The 20,201-nt window shown below is 52.6% G+C and overlaps 1 protein-coding gene across 1 annotated transcript; it reads left to right on the top strand.

The window, feature by feature from the left end:
• Window positions 1-6,974: 6,974 nt before the first annotated feature.
• Window positions 6,975-19,614, top strand: Ccn5 (cellular communication network factor 5). The gene is made up of 5 exons (XM_076849228.2): window positions 6,975-7,278; window positions 7,446-7,536; window positions 11,299-11,515; window positions 15,237-15,491; window positions 18,660-19,614. Exons 2-5 carry the CDS (start codon window positions 7,477-7,479, stop codon window positions 18,878-18,880), a joined length of 753 nt encoding a protein of 250 aa, XP_076705343.2. The 5' UTR covers window positions 6,975-7,278; window positions 7,446-7,476; the 3' UTR covers window positions 18,881-19,614.
• The last annotated feature ends 587 nt before the right edge of the window (window positions 19,615-20,201 follow it).

Here is a 20,201-nt window from a genome sequence, read left to right as displayed (position 1 = left end):
CAATGGCACATGCAGCCGCACACAGAGAGGGTCACGGTCCACCCCCTCTGGTGGGGACTCTGCCGGTCCCTGCACCCATCCCTGCCAGCTCAGACTGAAGCCAAGAGCAGCTGTCCAGGTTCACAGCTGTCCCAGGAAGAGCCATCACATGGCACTTGGGAGCTCGGGGCCAGGAGCAGACCTCTGAATTCCTGCCCAAGCCGGGGAATGTGTGGCCAGGAGAGGCCACAGAGAAGGTGCAGGGCGGGGGCAGGACACAGGCAGGTCAGCGGCACGGGCAGCAATCCCCACCTGCCCCCACCCTGGCATGGGGAGGAGCCGTGCCAAGGCTCCTGTCATGGAGAAATGCAGCCTCCAGTTGGGGCTCACAAGCTCAGACCCTGGCAGGCCGTGGCCACGAGCTGGGCCCCTTTGATGACGTATGTGACCTCACTGAAGACGTGGGGCAGCTCAGTGTTGTGGGGGCCAAAATAAAGGTTCCAGCCTGTGCCACAGAAAAGTTTCAGGAACTAAACCAGCAAGTTACAGAATAAGAGACGCATTCATGGATCTAAAAGCCATTTCTAGAACAAAATTAATATGAGAGACAGACTCCTGACAAGGCCCATCACCACAGAAGAGAGTAAACAGGGAGATAAGCGGCGAGGGGGGATAAGTCATTTAAAAGCTACCATCAGATCCTGGGAAGGCTGAGGCAGGAGGACGGCGAGTTCCCGGGCGGCCACTTAGTGAGGCCCTGCTCAAGATAAAAACTTAAAAACGGCTGGGGGTGCAGCTCAGGGGTAAAGCACCCCTGGGTTCAATCCCTAGCACACCCCCACCCCCAAAACAAAGAAAACTATTGTGAAGCATCTACCTACTTACAGATTTGAAAACTGAGGGAAATGGATAAGTTCCTAGAAAGGTATAAAAATGCCAAAATATTGGCCCGAGAACCAAAAGATCAATCACGCTGATCAATCATATACAGAAACTGAAATAGATTCTATTTTTTTTAAGAGAGAGAGAGAGAGAGAGAGAGAGATAATGAGAATTTTAATATTTATTTTTTAGTTGTCGGCCGACACAACATCTTTGTATGTGGTGCTGAGGATTGAACCCGGGCCGCATGCATGCCAGGCGAGCGCGCTACCACTGGAGCCACATCCCCAGCCCCTGAAATGGATTCTAGAGCCCCACCTGCCTCCAACACGCCACCCCAGGGGCTTTGACAGTTGAGTTGTGCTGAACTTTAGGAAACAATAACTTCTACTTTGTATAAGCTGTGAGGAGGAAGGAGAAGCCGCCAACCTAGCTCATTTTATAAGTATGATCTTGATCACAAAAACCAGATGAGGCCATACCATGAAGGAAAATGATGGGCCTGCTTCACTTGTGAGCCCAGAGACACACCCAATAAAACATTTCCTGAATGGATTCTGCAATGTTAATTAGGGCTATTGTACCACCACCCCGAAGGGCTAGTTCCTGACAGCTCTCAGCTTCAGGCAGCGGTCAGTGGAATCCCTGCTTCAGTGGATCAAGGGAAACAGACCGAGTCAGGGCTGCAGATGCAGAGAGGGTTGGCGTGTAGGCGTGGCTTCAAAATATTGGTGGGTTTTGTTTTATTTTTGTTTTTGGCAAACCGGGAGCATAAGAAAAGTTCCTTAATGTGGTAGAGATTTTAATACCAAAAACATATAGAAAACTCCCTGGTGGGGAAGCCCTATGCACCTTGTAAGATCAGGAATGGGACCAGCTCACCTGCTGCAGTTCAAGGCCCAGGGCCAGGGAGCCAGAGGAAGCCATCAAAGATTGTGAGCAGTGCCATTCTCAGAGGGGAAGATGTCCTGGAAGTGGGGTGGCCATCCACCTTGAGCTAGCCCAAGACATGGACAGAGATGAAAACTAACGAGAGACGGGAGTTCAGCCACAGTCAGAGACACCTTTATATCATCAATGACAACCTGTGGGGGTTCTGTTTCTGTTTTTGTCTTTGCCATATTTTTATTGGTGCATTATAGTTACACATAATGGCGGGATTTGTTGTTAGGTATCCTTACAGCACTCAATGCAGCCTTCCAACCTCTCCTCCCTCTCCCCCGTCCCCCCCTCCCTCTCCTCCCTCTCCCTGTCCCTCTCCCCCCTGCCTCTCCTCGCTCTCCCTGTCCCTCTCCTCCCTCTCCCCGTTCCTCTCCTCCTTCTCCCCATCCCTCGTCCCTCTCCCCCCCTCCTCCCTCTCCCCGTACCCCCGCTCTCCTCCCTCTCCCTGTCCCTCTCCCCCCTCCCTCTCCTCGCTCTCCCTGTCCCTCTCCTCTACTCTGCTGATCTCCCTTCAATTTTCATGCGACACCCCCCCACCCTGCTGCAAACTGTCCTTCCCTTTTGCTGTCTGGCTCCCACATAGAGAAAGCATGTGACCTCGATCTTCTGTGTTTGACTTATTTTGCTTACCATAGTGTTCTCAAGTTCCATCCATTTTCCTGCAAATGACATAGTTTTATTTTTCTTTATGGCTGAATTAAACTCCATTGTGGATATGTACCACATTTTCTTAACCTGTGGTTTTTTAAAAAAATTTTTTAGTTGTAGATGGACACAATACTTTTATTTTCTTTCTTTCTTTATTTTTAATGTGGTGCCTGGGACTGGAAGCAGGGTCTCATGCATGCTCGGCAAGCACTCTGCCACTGAGCCACAGCCCTGGCCCCTTAACCTTTGTTTTTAATATGGGAATGTGAATGAAATCTGCTGGCAGAGTCCAAGTGGGCATGGCAGCTCTGAGTGTCACGAGAGTCCCAGTCCACTGTTTATCTTCGTTTGACCCTCCTGTGCCCATGAGGTCCATCTCCAAGGCACCCTCTTGGTCCAAGGTGGCTGCCCAACTCCACCTGCACGACTGCATTCCTTACTAGAAGCAGAAGGAAGCAAGAAGTGGAGGGAGTGGGACAAGAGGGAAGTCCTTCCTTCCAAGGAGCCGTCCCGGAATCTGCCCATGACACTTTCATTTGTGTCTCATGGCTGGACTCTCGCCACATGGCCACACCTCGGGGCAAAGCCGAGGACATCACCACCCCAAATAACCAGTGCTTGGTAACTACAGAAGGAGGCAGAGGAGGACAGAGGAGTGGGCTCTGATGAGGCTCTGCTGGAGATCCTGAAGCAGACCAGGGACCCCCGGCCCAAGGACCCCTGCCACAGTCAAGCCTCTCCTCTTGTCAGACCAGCAGAATGTCTGCGGAGGCTACTGTGGCGGGGGCGTCTCCTCTTTCTTGTAAGTGCCAGGTTTGCGCACAGAGGGTGTGACAGACTTAGTCTGCAAGCTGGTTGTGCAAAAAGATACCATCTCTGTAGAAACTAGTGAACCTGTGTCGGGTGGAGAGGACGAACGGAGGGGGGGGGGCGCTTGTTATGTGAACGTCCAGTTACCCCCTCCCCCACTGGGTATAAGGTTCAAAGAATTTCCAGAATCTTTATTCAGAGAATCTGAGGTGACAGCAGTCAATAAACCTGAAAATCCCTCAGGTGTCCAGCCTCTCCGTCCTGCTTCAATCCTGGTCTCTGAAAGGGGAAACTGGGGCTGGGAGAGGTGAGGAATTTTCACTCCGCCACAGAGCAAGTTAGCAGCAGAGCTGGGGGTTTCGAGTGACCGACCGTTGGCCCTCCACAGCCCGGCGTCCTCTCTCGCGCTCTATGTCCAGTCACTAAGTGCTGCTCCACTCGCTCCCAGCCCAGCTGGCTCAGGGCCTATTTCTGGATCCTCTGTACTCGCTGTGGCTCTACCCCTGTGAACGCCTCTCCACCTGCCCAGCCTCACACACAGAATGTGGGAAGTGCTGCCGGGGCACGCTGAGAAGGTGAGCAGGGACCCACACTGCCGCTGGCCAAAAGGATATTATGTCTCTCACTCTGATTCCTCTTCATGGGCAAACACAGAAAGGTGGCACTTCCCAGGCTCCCTTGCACTTAAACTGAAGTCATGTGACTAGTTCTGACCAATGAAATGTCTCTTTCAAGATGACCTTGGTGGCTTCTGGTCCAGAACAGGAATTCACAAACTGCTGCCATGTGCATCTCCTGGGGGTGGTATCAAAAAGCCTGAGCACCTCCATTCCAAATAAGCAGCTGGGTGACACTTGATGCTGTTGGTCCTTGAGCAGGGTGAGCCCAGGCTGATGCTGAAGCTGAAGAACCACCATCCCCATCGCACTGAGGAAGAAGTAAGCCTTCCTTGAGTTAAGACACAGATTTGGGCTGTATTTGTGGCCTCAACACAGCCTAATGTACCTGATTAATACTTTGGAATAAGGAATTCTCATTTAGTCAGTCAACCCATCTCAGTTTTCTTTCTTATTTATTTATTTATTTATTTATTTATTTATTTATTTATATTGAGGATTGACCCAGGGGCACTTAACCACTGAGTCACATCCCCAGCCCTTTTTATCTTTTATTTAGAGACAGGGTCTCCCTGAGTTTCTTGGGGGGCCTTGCTAAGTTGCTGTGGCTGGCTTTGAACTCGTGATCCTCCTGCTTCAGACTCCTGAGCCCCTTGAATTATAGGCATGCGCTACCGCACGGGGCTTGACTTAGTTCTTTTTTCTTTTCTGTTTTTTTTTTTTTTTAAAGAGAGGAGAGAGAGAGAGAGAGAGAGAGAGAGAGAATCTTTAATATTTATTCTTTAGTTTTCAGCGGACACAACATCTTTGTTTGTATGTGGTGCTGAGGATCGAACCCGGGCCACACGCACGCCAGGCAAGCGCGCCACCGCTTGAGCCACATCCCCACCCCCTTGACTTAGTTCTTAAGCACAAACTCATTCTGCGCCCTGGACACTTCGTGAATGAGGAGATGCTTAAGCTTGGGGTAGCACAGGTGCCCATGACATTGACAGTCTCCTTAAATTTTGCATCTAAGCACCATATAACCTCACCCAAGTCCCAGCCCTGCAAGTCCACAGGGGAGTTGGGATTTGAACCAGGGACCTTTGGGCTTATGAGCCTGTGTTTCCTTTTGGTTAAGCAAAGGGTAGCCACATTTGTTTGGGGGTATTATTTTGGAGATGGAGGCTGTAGTAGCAACCCCAAATTCATGGGTTCCCTTACATCCCTCTGGTGCCAAATGTGGCAATTTAGGGACCTGAGTCACTGCTAACCAGTCAGTGGAGTGGCATTCCTGACACAGCCTGTCCTTTGAGCTGTGCCTGGGTTGATCCCTCACAATTTCTCACCCTTGACACTGCCCACGTGCTTCCTGACCTGGCCAGGCCCCAAGGCTTCTGCCGCCCACATTCTTCCATTCTTGGTTATTAGAGAGAAAAACTTCCAAGAAAAGCCCTTGCCCTGGCCTAGAGGGCCCTGCAAGCAGGAGCAGTGCCTTGCTCCTCCCGGCTGCCTCCTGCACAGGCGGGCAGCGCGTTGCTGGCTGGAGCCCACGGCACAGCAGCCACGGCTGGCAGAGAGATTGCGTGGAGCAGGTGATGCAGCCCTGACCGGCCCTCCTCCTCACACCTCCTAACTGTCCTCTTGGCTCCAAGACAAGTAGTTCAGCCCAGGGCCTCTCAGGGAAAACCAACCAATGACCTTAGACACAAAGGACACAAAGGTGAGAGTGGTCTTTCTGGGGTGCAGGCCATTAGGGAGTGGGCAGAGAATTGAGAGAGAAGATGAGTTGACAGGAAGTCAGTCTGCTCTTCACCTCTGTGCCAGCAAACTGAATAATGTCAGTGATCTAGGGGCCTAAGTTCTAAACCATTGTTGCAGTAACTGTTGGACTTTAATGATACATATGTAAGCATCAAATCATACATTTTAATTTTTATCCTTTAATAAACTTTAATAAAAGTTTAATAAATTCTTATCCTTTAATTTAAAAAACGGTGTTAGAGTTGCCCCCAGGGCATGTGGACTCAGGGTCACACCTTCATGGACAAAGAAAGTTCCTAACAGTTTGGAATCTCTCAAGTGTGAAATGTATTTGGTTCATTCCATGAAGATCACTGGAAATCATTTTGTTGTATGAAGGAGGGGGAGTAAGCAGATGACCCATATGGGTGTAAGATATTGTAGCCATGCCTCTGAACATCAGTTTTCAAAAACAAGACCCTCAAATCCTACCTTCCTTCATTTCTTGGAACCTCTCACCACTGTCTCCTGCCTGCCAAGGTCAAATCCTGGGTCCTCACCTTCAGCCTCTTCTCCCAACCCCTACAGCAAGTCACTCTTCTTCCTCATCCACTGCCCATTCTAGGACCTTCTGCTGTCTGGCCTCATTGCTCTGAGATTTGGAGTACTGGTGGAGATGATGGGGACCATAGCCTTCCCCAGCCACCCCTTGACATCACCTTAATTATTTACCATTATTGCCAAGCCTGTGTCTTTTTGTCCCCTGCTCTCAGTGGCTAGAACTTTGCAGATGTCCCCACAGTCTTGGTGGTGTGTGTTAGTCTCTGCAGACATCCCACTGCACAGGAAGGTGCAGTCCCACCAGGTCCCTTCGGCTCCAGAAGAGCACGGCTGGCATGCTATGCCCACCTCCAGGCACTGGATGTGTGTTTGGAATATTCTGCCTCCTTAGCCCTTCCTTTTCTTGGTTCTCTGAAAGCTATTCCTCACTCTTGGTCTGATCAAGGGACCCCCCCTCAGTATTCCCAGGAATCTCGCAGTTTCCCACTGTCTCCCCCTCTGGCCCACCCCCCAAGTCGGTGCTGTCTCCAGCCCCAGCGGGAGGCTCCGGGTGACCAAATCAAACAGAATGGCTTTGGTTAGAGCAGATCCTGCAGCAGGGCTCAGCAAGTACTAGCACACAGTAGGCCCAGCCTGCCCAGGCTCTTCCACTATGGGCAGGCCACCTTCCAGAGCCCGGGAAGGAGGCCTGGGGCGGCCCCCTGTTGCCAAGAACAGAGAGGCCGCCAAGGAAGTTCTGCTCTGGGTCACACCCACCTCTGGGTGGCTGCCAATCTCCCTGCCAGAAACCACAGGCCGGGCTGGGGCTGCCCAGAGTCCCAGCCACGGGCTGAGGAGGGCTTGGGTCAGGTCTGCAAAGGGGGTGTTTGCTGGACACTTCTGGTATCGACAGCCCCCTGGGTGGGGCAGGGGCTCTGAGCAGGGCTGGAGCAGCTATGGCAGCAGCTTGAGCTAACGTACTTGTGCTAGAAGGAGCTAGAGAGGGCCCGCCAGCCTGTCACAGGCTCTTGGCGTTGGCACTGCCTCTGGCTACACACACACACACACACACACACACACACACACACACGCACTGGCAGGCACCCTGTGGTGGTCTCCACGGTCTCACACTCAGGTAAATGGGCTCATCATGGGGACTGTGAGGATGGGGAGAGGGGCAAGGAATGAACAGGCCAGGGTAAGTGTGTGTGTGTGTGTGTGTGTGTGTGTGTGTGTGTGTGTGTGCCTGGGAGTGACCTCACAGCTGCCGGAACATAAAGACTCACAGGTCCTGCCTCCCAGGCTCCAAGCTGGCTCCGTGGGGCACAGGGACATGAGAGGCACAGCACAGACCCAGCTCCTGGCCTTCTCCCTCCTCTGCCTGCTCTCAAAGGTAAGGGGACTGGGCCCTGAAATGCTCCCCGACTTCCTCAATGTGGGGGGGTGGGTGTAGGTGTACAGCCTGAGCTCCGCAGCTCACTGGGGCACAGTGTGGCCTTTGTGCCCAAGCCCAGCTCCCCGCCTGGTCCCAGACATGGCCTCTTTCTAGCTCTGCTGTGAGACCTCAAGCAAGTCCCTTTTCTAGTCTGAGCCTCAGCTTCTGCCTCCGTTGAATGGGCATGAGGCTCTGAGGCCTCCGAGGAGACCACTCATGACAACCTCCTCCAACACTGAGCACAGGCCCTGGGTCCCCATGAGTGTTCAGTCCCCACAACGCCTCTTCAAAGACAGGGGATTCTAGACAGGAGGAGCTTTACCTATGTCCAGGCCAGGGCTGGGATGGACGCTGGAGTCTAACTGACCGAAAAGTCTACAATGTGAGGACATTGTGCTGCGGGGCCCTCAGGTGGGGGTTGACTGCTGGAGAGGCCCAGGGACCCCTCTGTGATCCCTCCTCCCTCTGTGCATTTCCACAGGGCTTGTGGGCCACCCACTTTGCCTAACGTGCATAACAATCCCAGAAGGGATTATAGCCCCCATTTTAATCAAGTGAGGCTCAGAGAGGAGAAGCAACAGTTCAGAGCCACAGAGCAAAGAAGAGAGTAGAAGAAAATGGTGCAGTGGGGCAGACAGGCCTGGGGGTGTGTGAAGTGGGGTCCCAGCCTGAGCCTCCCACCCTAACCTGTCCAGTGCCACAGCTGCCAAGCTGGGTCACCTCCTCAGCAAATGCTGAATTCTTGGAGCCAGGGAGGTTAGTCCCTGAGGAGCCAAGGTCTTGGTGTATTTTTATGCTCCTTAGAGGCACATGGGGAGTGGCAGCTTCTCCTCCAAGGCCGGAGCAGTCTCACCAGTATCCCGGGCTGGCTGCTGGCTCTCCCCAAGGGGATGGAGACATGACACCAGGGCATGTGGCTTGGGCAGTTGGAGCAGGACCCCAGGTTCTGGGAGGAAGAGGGGCCCGGGATTACGAACACCAAGGTAACCCTCCTGGCTCGCGCTGGACGCGGGCTTCTTCCCTGTCCCAGGAAACCACTGAGCATCCTGCAGAGAGACCCAGGGATTGGCCATGGCCAACATGTGAAGCCACAAACAACCACAGAAACAGAATTCCAAGTCTCCCAGGCAGGCGTGGGCTCCTGGGCTCCAGGCTGGAAATACGGGCAGGAGGCAGAGAGACCTGGAAACAAGCAGGGTCCTATGGAGGAGCTGACCACGCCTCACTTAATCACTCAGGAGAGGTGGTCTCCGTCCACCGATGGGGGAGGAGACTGAGTTCCACCTTCAGATCACAAAGCAGCTAGGCTACTTACTGTTAAGTCAAGGCAGGAAGTAGACCCAATACCCTCGGGTAGCCACGCAAGGCTCTGGGCACTGACCAGACCACTGGAAGTTAGGGCCAGAGTGGATGGGGTGGGTCCTGAGGAATGCCAGCAAGGGCATGTCCTTCCGTGGCTGTGCCAAAACACCCTCCTGACTTATCCTTCTTGAATAAGTACAGCCTACGCTGGCATCTGAGTCCCTAGAGGTCAAGAGCAACTGAGAGCTCGGGCCTTGGATTCCACGAGCCTGGATTCTGGTCCTGGTTCCACTACTTTGGCTGACCATTTCCTCATCTTTCAAATGGACATGCGAATGGCAGTTCACATGGAGGGTCAGATCAGATGACACAGTAACGCCCTCCCAGGTGGCATGTGTGGTGTGGCAGGTGGTAGTGAGCTGTAGTCACTGACGTCATCAACAGATTCCCCCGGGTCTCAGGGCCTGCAGAAGGCAGAGAGCTGGCTGGGTAGAGGGAGCCCACAGAGGGGCCCGGTGCTCAGTAGAAGGCTGTCCCTTGGCACCCTTATTTTCGGGTGAAGGGACGCAGGAGCCAATTCTGATCTGTGTCCCCACCATCCACAACAAAAGGAGTGGGGCTCTGGTCTGGAGGACTCCAAAGGCAGCCCTTTTCTTCTCAGGTCAGTTCTGTGTGCATCACCTCTGGATTCATCAGCCCAGACTCAGATGATCAAGAAGGTCCAGATGCTCATTTCTTTATTTTTAGATGCAGTTGGACACAATACCTTTATTTCGTTTATTTATTTCTATGTGGTGCTGAGGATCGAACCCAGGGCCTCACACATGCTCACACATGCTAGGCGAGCGCTCTGCCCCTGAGCCCAGCCCAGCCGCAGGGGAGGCGGTGCTACTGGACCAGACCACCTGGAGGGACGAGGCGAGGCCCCTCCTCTAGAATCCAAAGTTCTGCTGGGAGTACTGTCGTAGGTGGGAGCCAGGTGGTGGCCTCCTCTGCCACCCAAACCAGAGGCTGGCCAGCCAGCATAGGTGGCCCCTGCCGGTCAGGGTGGGAGCTGCAAGCAACGAAAGCCTGTTTATGGGACCTGGGGCCCCAGGGGTGGGTCAGGGTAGGGAATAGGGTGACCCGGTCATTGCCTGCTTTGGGTCACAAGAGAGATATGACATCATTAGTTTTCTTAACCCAAACTGCAAATCTTCCCTCCTCTGGAAAATACCCTCTAGTCTCCACAAAGTCTGCAGAGGATCAGTCCCCACAGAAGGGACACAGTTGTTAATGGACCTTTATTTTATTCATTTATTTACATGTGGTGCTGAGGATTGAACCCAGGGCCTCACATGTGCTAGGCAAGCGCTCAACCACTGAGCCTCAGCCCCAGCCCCTCAGGGGACTGCCTACCTCTTGGACCCCACCTTCAAATGCACATGCAGGGAGCACTTGGCATCTGGCTTATGGTCTGGTTGTTTCTTTGTCCTGGGTGGGAAGGGGCAGTTGGGTCACTTGGGTTGTTACCTTGAGCCTGCCACTGGCGGGGTGGGTCCCTGGCCTGGGGTTTTCCCTACCACAGGAAAAGCCTACCAAACTGGGTTTCTAGGTCCACATGGGAGAAGCAGAGTTGGGCCTGACCCCACCCCTGCAGTGGACACTCTGGCTTTTGGAGAGTCCCTTCCCCTTTCTGAAGCTCAGCTTCCTTATCTGTACATGGTGGGGTGGGGGTTAGCCCAGGGCAAAGGGGCTGAAAACCTACCTGTGCTCTGGAAACCCTGGGCAGCTTGTCAAGTATATAGATTCCAGGGTCCTGCCACTGGGGCTTTTGATTTGCCAAGACTCAGGGGGTCTTAGGAGTTTCTTGGCTAGTGTGGTGTGCATTCAGGATTGGGAAACATACTTGGATTGTTTCAAAGACCAAAAGTGTTCATGGTACTTTCTGAGTTAATCAGTCTTCAAGCGAAGTATCCACTTGCTGGAAAACGTGCCATGTACTGTGCGGTTTAATCCTGGGGGTGTCGCTCATGCATTCCTATTTGCTCATAGAGGGCAGGGGCAAAGCCTGTTATTGTAATTAACAAAGATGATGATCGAGCTAAATGCATTGAGCACTTATTATGTGCTACAGGTTTCACTTGAGTCATTTCAGACCTCCCTCACGGCAAGCCTCTGAGTCAGATATTACCCAGGCTCAGAGAGCTTGGTAACTTTCCCAGGATCACTCAGCCGATAAGGGGCAGAGCTCTTGCTCATGACCACTGTGCCACACTGCCTCTTAGGGAGTGCCTGGAGACTGCTGGGGTTCAAGGTCGGGTCTACTGACTCTGAGGCCAAGGTATGGACCCCACCCTGATCAGCCTGGCAGAGAGGTGGCCAGTATGAGGGTTTCATTGTCTACCTCGGGGCTGAGCAAGGTTTCTGTCTCTTCAGGTGTGTGCCCAGCTGTGTCCAACACCTTGTGCCTGTCCCTGGCCACCACCCCGATGCCCACTGGGGGTGCCCTTAGTGCTGGATGGCTGTGGCTGCTGCCGGGTCTGTGCACGGCGCCTGGGGGAGCCCTGCGACCACCTCCACGTCTGCGACTCCAGCCAGGGCCTGGTCTGCCAGCCTGGAACGGGCCCCGGTGGCCGAGGGGCAGTGTGCCTCTGTAAGCAGGTTTGCGGGACTCACAGGGGGTGTGGGGAGGTCAAGGCCACGGGCCTGAGTCAAAGAGAGCCCTCCGCCTCATCCTCCTTACAGCCTCGATGCAGGTGCACCTTCCAGCCAGCTGGACCTGGGACCCTCCGCTGCTCCCTGGGCCTACTTCCTAGTGTCCTCTTTGACCTTCCTTGGCCTGCCCACCTGAAGGCCCCTCTCAGCCTTTACCTGCCCAAATTGTAGCCAGCCTTCAAAGCCCAGCCCTGCCCGGGAAGCCTCCCAGACTCTGCAGCCCAGAAGCCGCTGTCCTCTTCCGAGAGTCCTAGCGACTTTGGGGAAATAAAACGCAGCCCCTTATTGAGGGCAGTGTCGGGCACTGTGTGAAGCACTTACTGCACAAGTCACGATCCTCCTAGTGAGGCAGGGGACAGGATGTCCTTTCAGACCCATTTTATAGACGAGGAACTGAGGCCCAGAGATGCTAGCTGACACACTTCACGTCACTCAGCTTGGGGCCTTTGCAAACAGATCTAAGCAATGCTCCCTCTCATCCTCCTCCTGGGTCATAGTCCTGGCTGTGCCCTTCCGCAATGACCTTGAGCACGGGCAAGGCCTGGCACCTGCTGGCACTGCAGGGCAGGGGTTGCAGTCTTGTTCTGATGACACTCTACACAGGCTGGGCTGTTCCTGTGGCAGGGGGCTGTCCTGTGCATGGGGGGACACTAGCAGCCTCCCTGGGCTCCACCTGCTAGACCCCATAGCAGCTCTCCCTGCCCCTTCAAATTGACAGCTGGGTTCAAAGGATGCCAAGTGCCCCCGGGGCACAATTATCCCCTGTGGAGAACCACTCCTTCAGGGAAATAGAAAGAGGTTAGAGGTTTTTAAAAATGATAAGGCCTGGAGAAGGATTTGCCTCTTTCATCCACATGGATCTCATACTTTTGTAAAAATAAAGAGAGAGAGAGAGAGGAGAGGAAGGGAGTCTCGTGAACCATTGACAATGAATCCATCTGTAGAAAAAGTCTTGCTAAAAAACAATAAAACAAAACTTATAGACAGAAATTTAGCAACAGTGAATCCTTGTTAAATGTTCCCTTCGGCAGGAAGAGGAAAGAACGAGAAAGGGGTGATTGGTTAAACTCACAGGTGACTGCTATGAAAATGTGCCTAAAGAAAAACTGAGAGATGTGACAGTTAGCTTCCACAGCTATTATTTAGATTCTCCATGACATAAGGCAGAGTTTATGTATTGAACTGTGTAACCCTGACCACGTGCCAGGCTTCACAAATATCAACTCCTTTAATCTCACAACAGCCTTTTGAAGTAGGTACTAATAGATGGAAAAAAAGAGGCACAGAGAGGCTGATCAACCTGCCCAAGTTCCCAGAGCTCATAATGACCAACTGGGATTTGAATTCGAAGATCTGGTTCCGTGATCTTAGGCTCCGACACTCTTCTGGTCAACGGCACACAATGAGTGCATAGTGCTGGTACTGTCAACAACTTCACTAAGGGCTCTCCTCACCCACTCTTGATTCAGGCTTCAAACACCTGCAGCCAGAATCTACTTGGTCTCTGCTCCTTCCTGCCATTCCCAGCCCTGGTCCGGCAACATGGTGATGCTCACAAGTTTTCATGATTTGCACCCAGTTTAGAGGCTGGGAGCTGGTGGCCTCCATGTGAGTCTGAGCCTTTATGGACACAGTTTCACCTTCTCCTGAACATGGAGGTGGATTCTGTTACCCCTGTTTTGCAGATGAGGGAACTGGTTAAGTCTCCTGCCTAGGCCACAATTTGTAAGTGACTGAAGGTAAAACAAAAAGAGAGCAGAGGAGGGTACAGAAGTCCCCAGAGGGCAGGACTGGTCTGTGCCTGGGGGAAGCAGGGGACTCAGTGGAAGGCATCATTTATGGGAGGTTCCTGGAGAAGGGGACATTGGAGAGGAGGGGGGGGGGAGGAGGGCTTTGGCAGCGGGAGGTGTGTGGCCAGGCAGGGGAATTCCAAGTGTGCTAAGTTGGGAGGTGCCTGGTGACATCTGGGAGCACAAATAGACACACACAGTCCCTGATGTGGGGAGTGGCTGCTGAGGGATGGCTGCCTGACCCCATCTCCAAGCTGATGACCAGGGAGGGCTGAGAAACTGGGCTAAAATTATCTCCCCAGCTGATGTTCCTAAACAGCCCTCTGTTTGCAGGTCATCCTGGTGACCCCGAGGCCCCCGGGCAGCAGCAGCAGGTGCCAGGCTGGAGATCTGGGCTTGGCCAGGCCAGGGTGGGGATTAAGGTGCAGCTGCCCCTGTGGGAACCAGGGAACCAGCAGCCACATGGTCCAGGCCAAAGGGTCAGGGACTTGGAGCCAAAGGACTGAGGCCTGAGCCAGGAGAGGGAACTGGCCCGGGTCTTGGCCTTCCCGGAATGATAAGCGGCTCCCGCCCCTTGATGGAGCGCCTCTGCGCCAGGCTGGGACTGAGATGCTCGCTGGACGCTGGCTCACTTTACCTGCCAGGGCTCTGCGGCAGCACCAAGGCTCAGAGAGGCGAAGTAACTCGGCCCTGGGTCCCCAGCTTGGGTTCAAGTACTTGTGGGTCCTAAGCCCTCCGTGTCTGAGGTCTGTTGAGGTTTCTCTCACTAGACCTGGAGGCCTGCTGCCAAAGAGCCCTTGCCCCAGGCCCACTGGACTGTCACCCAGGTCTCCAGGAAGCCTTCCCCCAACTCACACTTGTTTCTTTGCCCCCGGAAAGCTGACACACCTTTCCAGGTGACTTTGCTGCTTGTCTTCCGCTGGCTTGGGGTCCCTCCAGTCACTGAGGTACACTGTGTCTCATTCCCAGCTAGGAGCAGGCGGCACCCACAGCAGGCACAGCAGCCATCCCTGGAACGCTGGGGCTTGGAACTGTAGCCGGAGCCTGTCACAGGCCGAGCCTGGGACCAGACATTTCAAAGGGCATCTGAGGGTCTTATGTCCCAGCCAGGCTCTCAGCCAGCCCTGGGGGATGCCAGGAGGGACACTCTGCCCCAGCCCCAGTTTGCGTAGGTGGAGGAAGTGGTAGTGAAACCCATATCTCAAGGGCATACTTCTCCCTCTCCTAGGCACCTTCTATCAGCCTTTCGTTGTGCTACCACATATTATCCACGTGGCCTGAAGGTACAAATGACAGCTCTCATCATTGCAATTATTCAGGCTACTCAGGGAAGTTAAGTAAAGTGACCCAGAGTCACACAGCCAGCAAGTTAAGCCCTGATGTGACAGTGGTGACGGCAACGCAGCAGGACAATGAGGTTGTTGCATGAAGTCCCTGAGTGTGCACTAATCTATGTCTACTCAGGATAACAACACAGTAGCCAGGACCCACTGACTGTCTCCTTTTTGTTGGATTCATTTCCTACACCACTTCACTTGGTCTATACCACCTTACGAAATAAGTACCACGAGATTCCAATTTGCAAATGGGTAAACTAAGGCAAGGAGAAGCGAAATCACTTGGTCCATAGCTCAGAAAGGGCAGGCTGAGCTTTAAGCCTGGCTGGTCATCTGGCACACCCTGTACAGGGTCCCAGTGTCCTGCCTCAGGGACAGTGGGGGCTGGTGGGCCCGGAGCACGTTGCTGGGATGGAGCCCTGGGCAGTGCGCCATACCCTGAGGACGCAATTTCCCCAGGGATCCTGGCAGCTTTGCGGAAGGGCCACACAGAGCTCGGGTGACCAGGGCCCTATTTCTCCTCCCTCTGCAGTGGGAGAGGACGACGGGGGCTGCGAGCTGGACGGCCACCTCTACCAGGACGGGGAGACCTTCCAGCTGCACTGCAGGGTCCTGTGCCGCTGTGAGGATGGCGGCCTCACCTGCCTGCCGCTGTGCAGCGAGGACATCCGCCTGCCCAGCTGGGACTGCCCGCGCCCCAGGAGGGTGGAGGTCCCTGGCAAGTGCTGCCCCGAGTGGGTGTGTGACCAGGCGGCCGGGCGGGCCGTCCAGCCCCTCCAGGGCCAAGGTGAGCTCCGGATGGCTCAGGCCACAGAAGGGCAAGGGCTTTGTGCTAGGACACAGGGACACTTCAGAAACGGAGAGGGATGGACGAGGAGAAGTGGAGACAGTGGAGGGAGAATCGCCAGCCACCCTAAGCTCGGCTGAGCCCAGAAGTGCTGGATTTTAAACAATCAGAATGGAAAATAAAAGTCAGGAGGCAGAGTGGGGTGGGGAGGAGGGTAGGACACTGGAGCCGATCCTCGGTGCACCGCAGAGGATTGCAGGATGTGACAGGGACATGATGTTTACAATACAGCAGCCCCCACTGCCAGCACATCACCAGTGCATCACCATCTGCACTCATCAGAAGGAACTCCAACTGAACCAGGCAAGGTGGCTGTCTCTGGGACGTGGGCCTCGGACTGGGCAGAGGTGGAGAAAAGACAGTTACTCCTGCTATGACTCTTCGATTTTAGAGGTTTTATTGTTGTTGTGTTGCTTTTTAAAAACCTATGGTTGTTGGGGCTAGGGGTGGAGCTCAGTGGGGGTGGGCACTTGCCAGCATGCACAAGCCCTGAGTTCCATCTTGAACACTGCAAAAAAAAAATAATTATATATATATATGGTCATTATATGAATGTGGCTTTACCAAAAGGGAGGCAGGCAGTGCCACAGTGGTGCTGCACGCTGCAGAGATATGAAACTTGGCGAGCTCAGGCTGTGGAGTCTGTACCAGCTCTAAACCTAGCTCCACCGCTTCCTCGCTGTGCAGCTCTGAGGGTTGCTTAACTCCTCAGCCTCAATTTCTCCATCTGTGCAATGGGGGTAATGAGAGCAGCCACCTCGTAGAGTTGTGAGGGCTAAATGAATGAGCACAAGCAGAGCCCTTAAACGGCCCCAGCACACAGAGCGGCTAGAGCGGGGGCTGAGGGGAGCCTGGGGTGAAATGCACCACATCAATTCAAGCCAGGGAGCTCACCTTCTGTGCCAGAGGCAGGGTAAGAAACCGCTCCTCCAGGTGGACCTCACTGTATGTGTGACCTGTGTGCGTAGCCGGCCCACGTACACCTGTCTCTCCGTGTCCACGAGTTCCGCCTCCATGGAGTCAACCATCTGTGGACTGAAAGTATCTGTCTTGATTTGGGTCTGTTCTGAACATGTAGCTTTCTTTCTTTTTTTCAAAATTTTAAAATTGTTTTTTTTAGTTATACATGACAGTAGAATGTATTTGACATATCATACATACGTGGAGTATAACTTCCCATCCTTGTGGTGGAACGTGAGGTGGAGTCACACCCGTCATGTGCTCATATATGAACCCAGGAAAGTTATGTCCGATTCATCTACTGTCTTTCCCATCCCCATCCTCCCTCTCTTCCGCCCACTCCACCCTGTCAATCAGGTGAATACCCCACCCCTGCCCTTTACTCCTCGCCTAATATGAGTCACCATCCACATATTAGAGAGAACATTGGCCTTTGTTTTTGGGGGACTGGCTTATTTCACTTAGTATAATAGTCTCCAGTTCCATCCATTTACCAGCAAATGCCCTGATTTTATTATTCTTTATGGCTGAGTAATACCACATTTTCTTTATCCATTCTTCTGTTGATGAATGACACCTACGTTGGTTCCTTAGCTTAGCTACTGTGAATGGAGCTGCTGTAAACATTGATGTGGCTGTGTCACTATAGTATTCTGGTTTTAAGCCTTTGGGGTATAAACCGAGGAGTGGGATAACTGGGTCAATGGTGATTCCATTCCAAGGTTTCTGAGGAATCTCCATAATGTTTTCCAAAGGGGTTGCACCAATCTGCAGTCCCACCAGCAGTGTATGAGTGAACATTTTTCCCCACATCCTCGCCAACATTTATTGTTACTTGTATTCTTGGTAATTGCCATCTGACTGCAGTGAGATGAAATCTCATGTAGTTTTAATTTGCATTTCTCTAATTGCTAGTGATGTTGAACGTTCTTTCATATATTTGTTGACCAATTGTATTTCTTCTTCTGTGAAGTGTCTGTTCAGTTCCTTTGCCCAATTATTGATTGGGTTACTTGGTTTTTTGGTGTTAAGATTTTTTGAGTTCTTTATATATCCCGGGGATTAGTGCTCTATCTGAGGTGCAGGTGGCAAAGATTTTCTCCCATTCTATAGGCTCTCTCTTCGCATTCTTGATTGTTTTGTTTGCTGTGAAGAGGGTTTTTAGTTTGATACCATCTCATTTATTGATTCTTGATTTTACTTCTTACACTTTATGAGTCTTGTTGAGGAAGTCGGCTCCTAAGCCAACAGGATGGAGAGTTAGACCTACTTTTTCTCCTAGTAGGCTCAGGTCTCTGATCTAGGTCCTTGATCCACTTTGAGTTGAGTTTTGTGCAGGGTGAGAGGTAGGGGTCTAATTTCGTTTTGTTACATGTGGATTTCCAGTTTCCCCAGCACCATTTGTTGAAGAAGCTATATTTTTTCTAGTGTATGATTATGGCACCTCTGTCTAGTATGAGATAACTGTATGTATGTGGGTTTGTCTCTGTGGCTTCTGTTCATACCGTTGGTCTTCCTGTCTGTCTTGGTGCCAATGCCATGCGGGTTTTGTTACTGTATTAGTAGGCAGTATAATTGGAACTCTGGTGTTTTGATGCCTCCTGATTCACTCTTCTTGCTGAGGATTGCTTTGGCTATTCTGGGCCTCTTATGTTTCCAAATGAATTCCATGACTGCTTTTTCTATTTCTATGAAGAATGTCATTAGTATTTTTAATGGAAATTGCATTAAATCTGCATAGCGGTTTTGGTAGTACGGCCATTTTGACAGTATTAATTCTGCCTTTCCAGGAACGTGGAGGGAGGGGAGGAAAAGCTAAACCATGAGCACCTCCTCACACAGGTGGCGCCTCCTGCCTGTGAGAGGCCATTTACCAGCGGAGGCTGGGAATTACAGAGAGGAGAAAGGTCACTGGGGAACAGCTGCTTAATAACCGATGTCTGTGGGGTGGTTTCAAGGACCAGGCCCTGGCCAAGCACGTCCCATCCACTATTTTATTAAGTCCCTGCAATCCACAGGTAGGAAATTTACATGAGCAGAAACGGGGGCCCAGAGGAGTCAAGCACCATGACCAGGGAGGCAGTGACCAGTGGCGGTGCTGGGCTCTGAGCTCGACCTCCAGTGCTCACTTGGCTGTCTCTCCCCCAGGACCCCAGTTTTCTGGCCTCATGGCTCCTGCACCCCCTGGCATCCCCTGCCCAGAATGGAGCACAGCCTGGGGCCCCTGCTCCACCACGTGTGGGCTAGGAGTGGCCACCCGAGTGTCTAACCAGAACGCCTTCTGCCAACTGGAGACCCAGCGCCGCCTGTGCCTGCCGGGGCCCTGCCCGCCTGCTGGGAGCCGCCGACCCCGGAACACCACCTTCTAGAGCGGCTGGGAATGGAGATGTGATGTGCACGGTCCCCAGGAGACCACTGACGGCAGACGGCCCTTACCCATGCCTTTGACCTGCATGAGACCGGCTTGGGTCGGCCATCCGGGCCAGGAGGACAGGAACATTCACAAGGTGCCTGGTCCAGCCGGACCCTGAGGTTCGGCCAGGGCCCATGCCCAGGCCCCTTCCTCCCACAGCCGGGGGCTGGCCAGAGCTTCCCAGCTATCCTGGTCTAGTGCCTCGTCAGCATGAGCGCTGGCTAGCTTTCTCTCCAGCTTCCCTGGGCAGGGTGGCACCTTTACATGAGCAGAAATAGGGGCCCAGAGGGGTCAAGCACCGTGATTAGGGCCTTCGTCTAGCTTTGACAGCTGGTGCTGGCCATTTCGCTGGGGGGAGGGTAAGGAGGTGGTCCACAGATGTTCTGAGATTTCCTCCTCTCTTCCTGGAGCTTTGCGGAACTGTCCCTGAATAGAGGGGCTATGCCTGAACCCGAGGGTGGGGCTTGCAGAGCACCCTCCCCATTCCGGGAGAATTCAGCAGCTGAACCGTTTGTGAGCACCGTGAGGCCAAATCACAGTGTCCTGAAGAAGCCAGAAGCCACTTTGCTTTAGTAAGAACCCACCTTTTTGAGCACCCACAATGTGTGATCATTGAGCTCAGCCCTTGGCATAGACCAGTGCTCCCCAACACTGAGACAAGACACTGAGAACGAAGGGTCCCTCATTTATTTCAGGAACGGCCTGAAATAAACTAAGCCAAGTGTGAAATTTCATTTGGCATCTCATGTTTTATTGTTAAAAAAAAAGGAATATACACTTTACAACCTCCTTCATGGTCTATCTGTATTTGTTTTTTAAGAAAATGGTGTTTCCATCCAGATCCAACGAGGAAATTAGAATACTCCATATGTGTCGGAGTCCAGCTCCAACAGGGGGTCTCAGGAGACAAACGGATGGTGAGGAGTCGGCGAAAGAGGGGTGGAGAAACAACACAGACACCAAAGTGCAGGTGTTGATCCCAATTTTTACTTGTGAACTTGATCATATATACTTTTCATTTTGGCAGGCTCACAGTACTTTGTGGTTACAAAACAGGAATCATTATTCAAAGAAACAAAATATTACCTAGCTACAATCAGAATAGAAGAATGTATCTTGGCTTATACATAAGCAAACATTTGTACTTTCAGTTCGTGTTTTGCTTTGAGCTGTTTTTGCTTAGTTAACTTTTAATAATAGTTACAAATGTCCCAAACTATTGGCCTATACCTTGACTATTCTTTCTTGACTTACTGACTGGAACCGGTGCCATGGTT

Source organism: Callospermophilus lateralis, chromosome 3 (assembly GCF_048772815.1).
Source record: "Callospermophilus lateralis isolate mCalLat2 chromosome 3, mCalLat2.hap1, whole genome shotgun sequence".
Taxonomy (NCBI): domain Eukaryota; kingdom Metazoa; phylum Chordata; class Mammalia; order Rodentia; family Sciuridae; genus Callospermophilus; species Callospermophilus lateralis.
The sequence above is the reverse complement of the archived record's forward strand: the minus strand, read 5'-3'. Positions and strand labels throughout refer to the sequence as shown.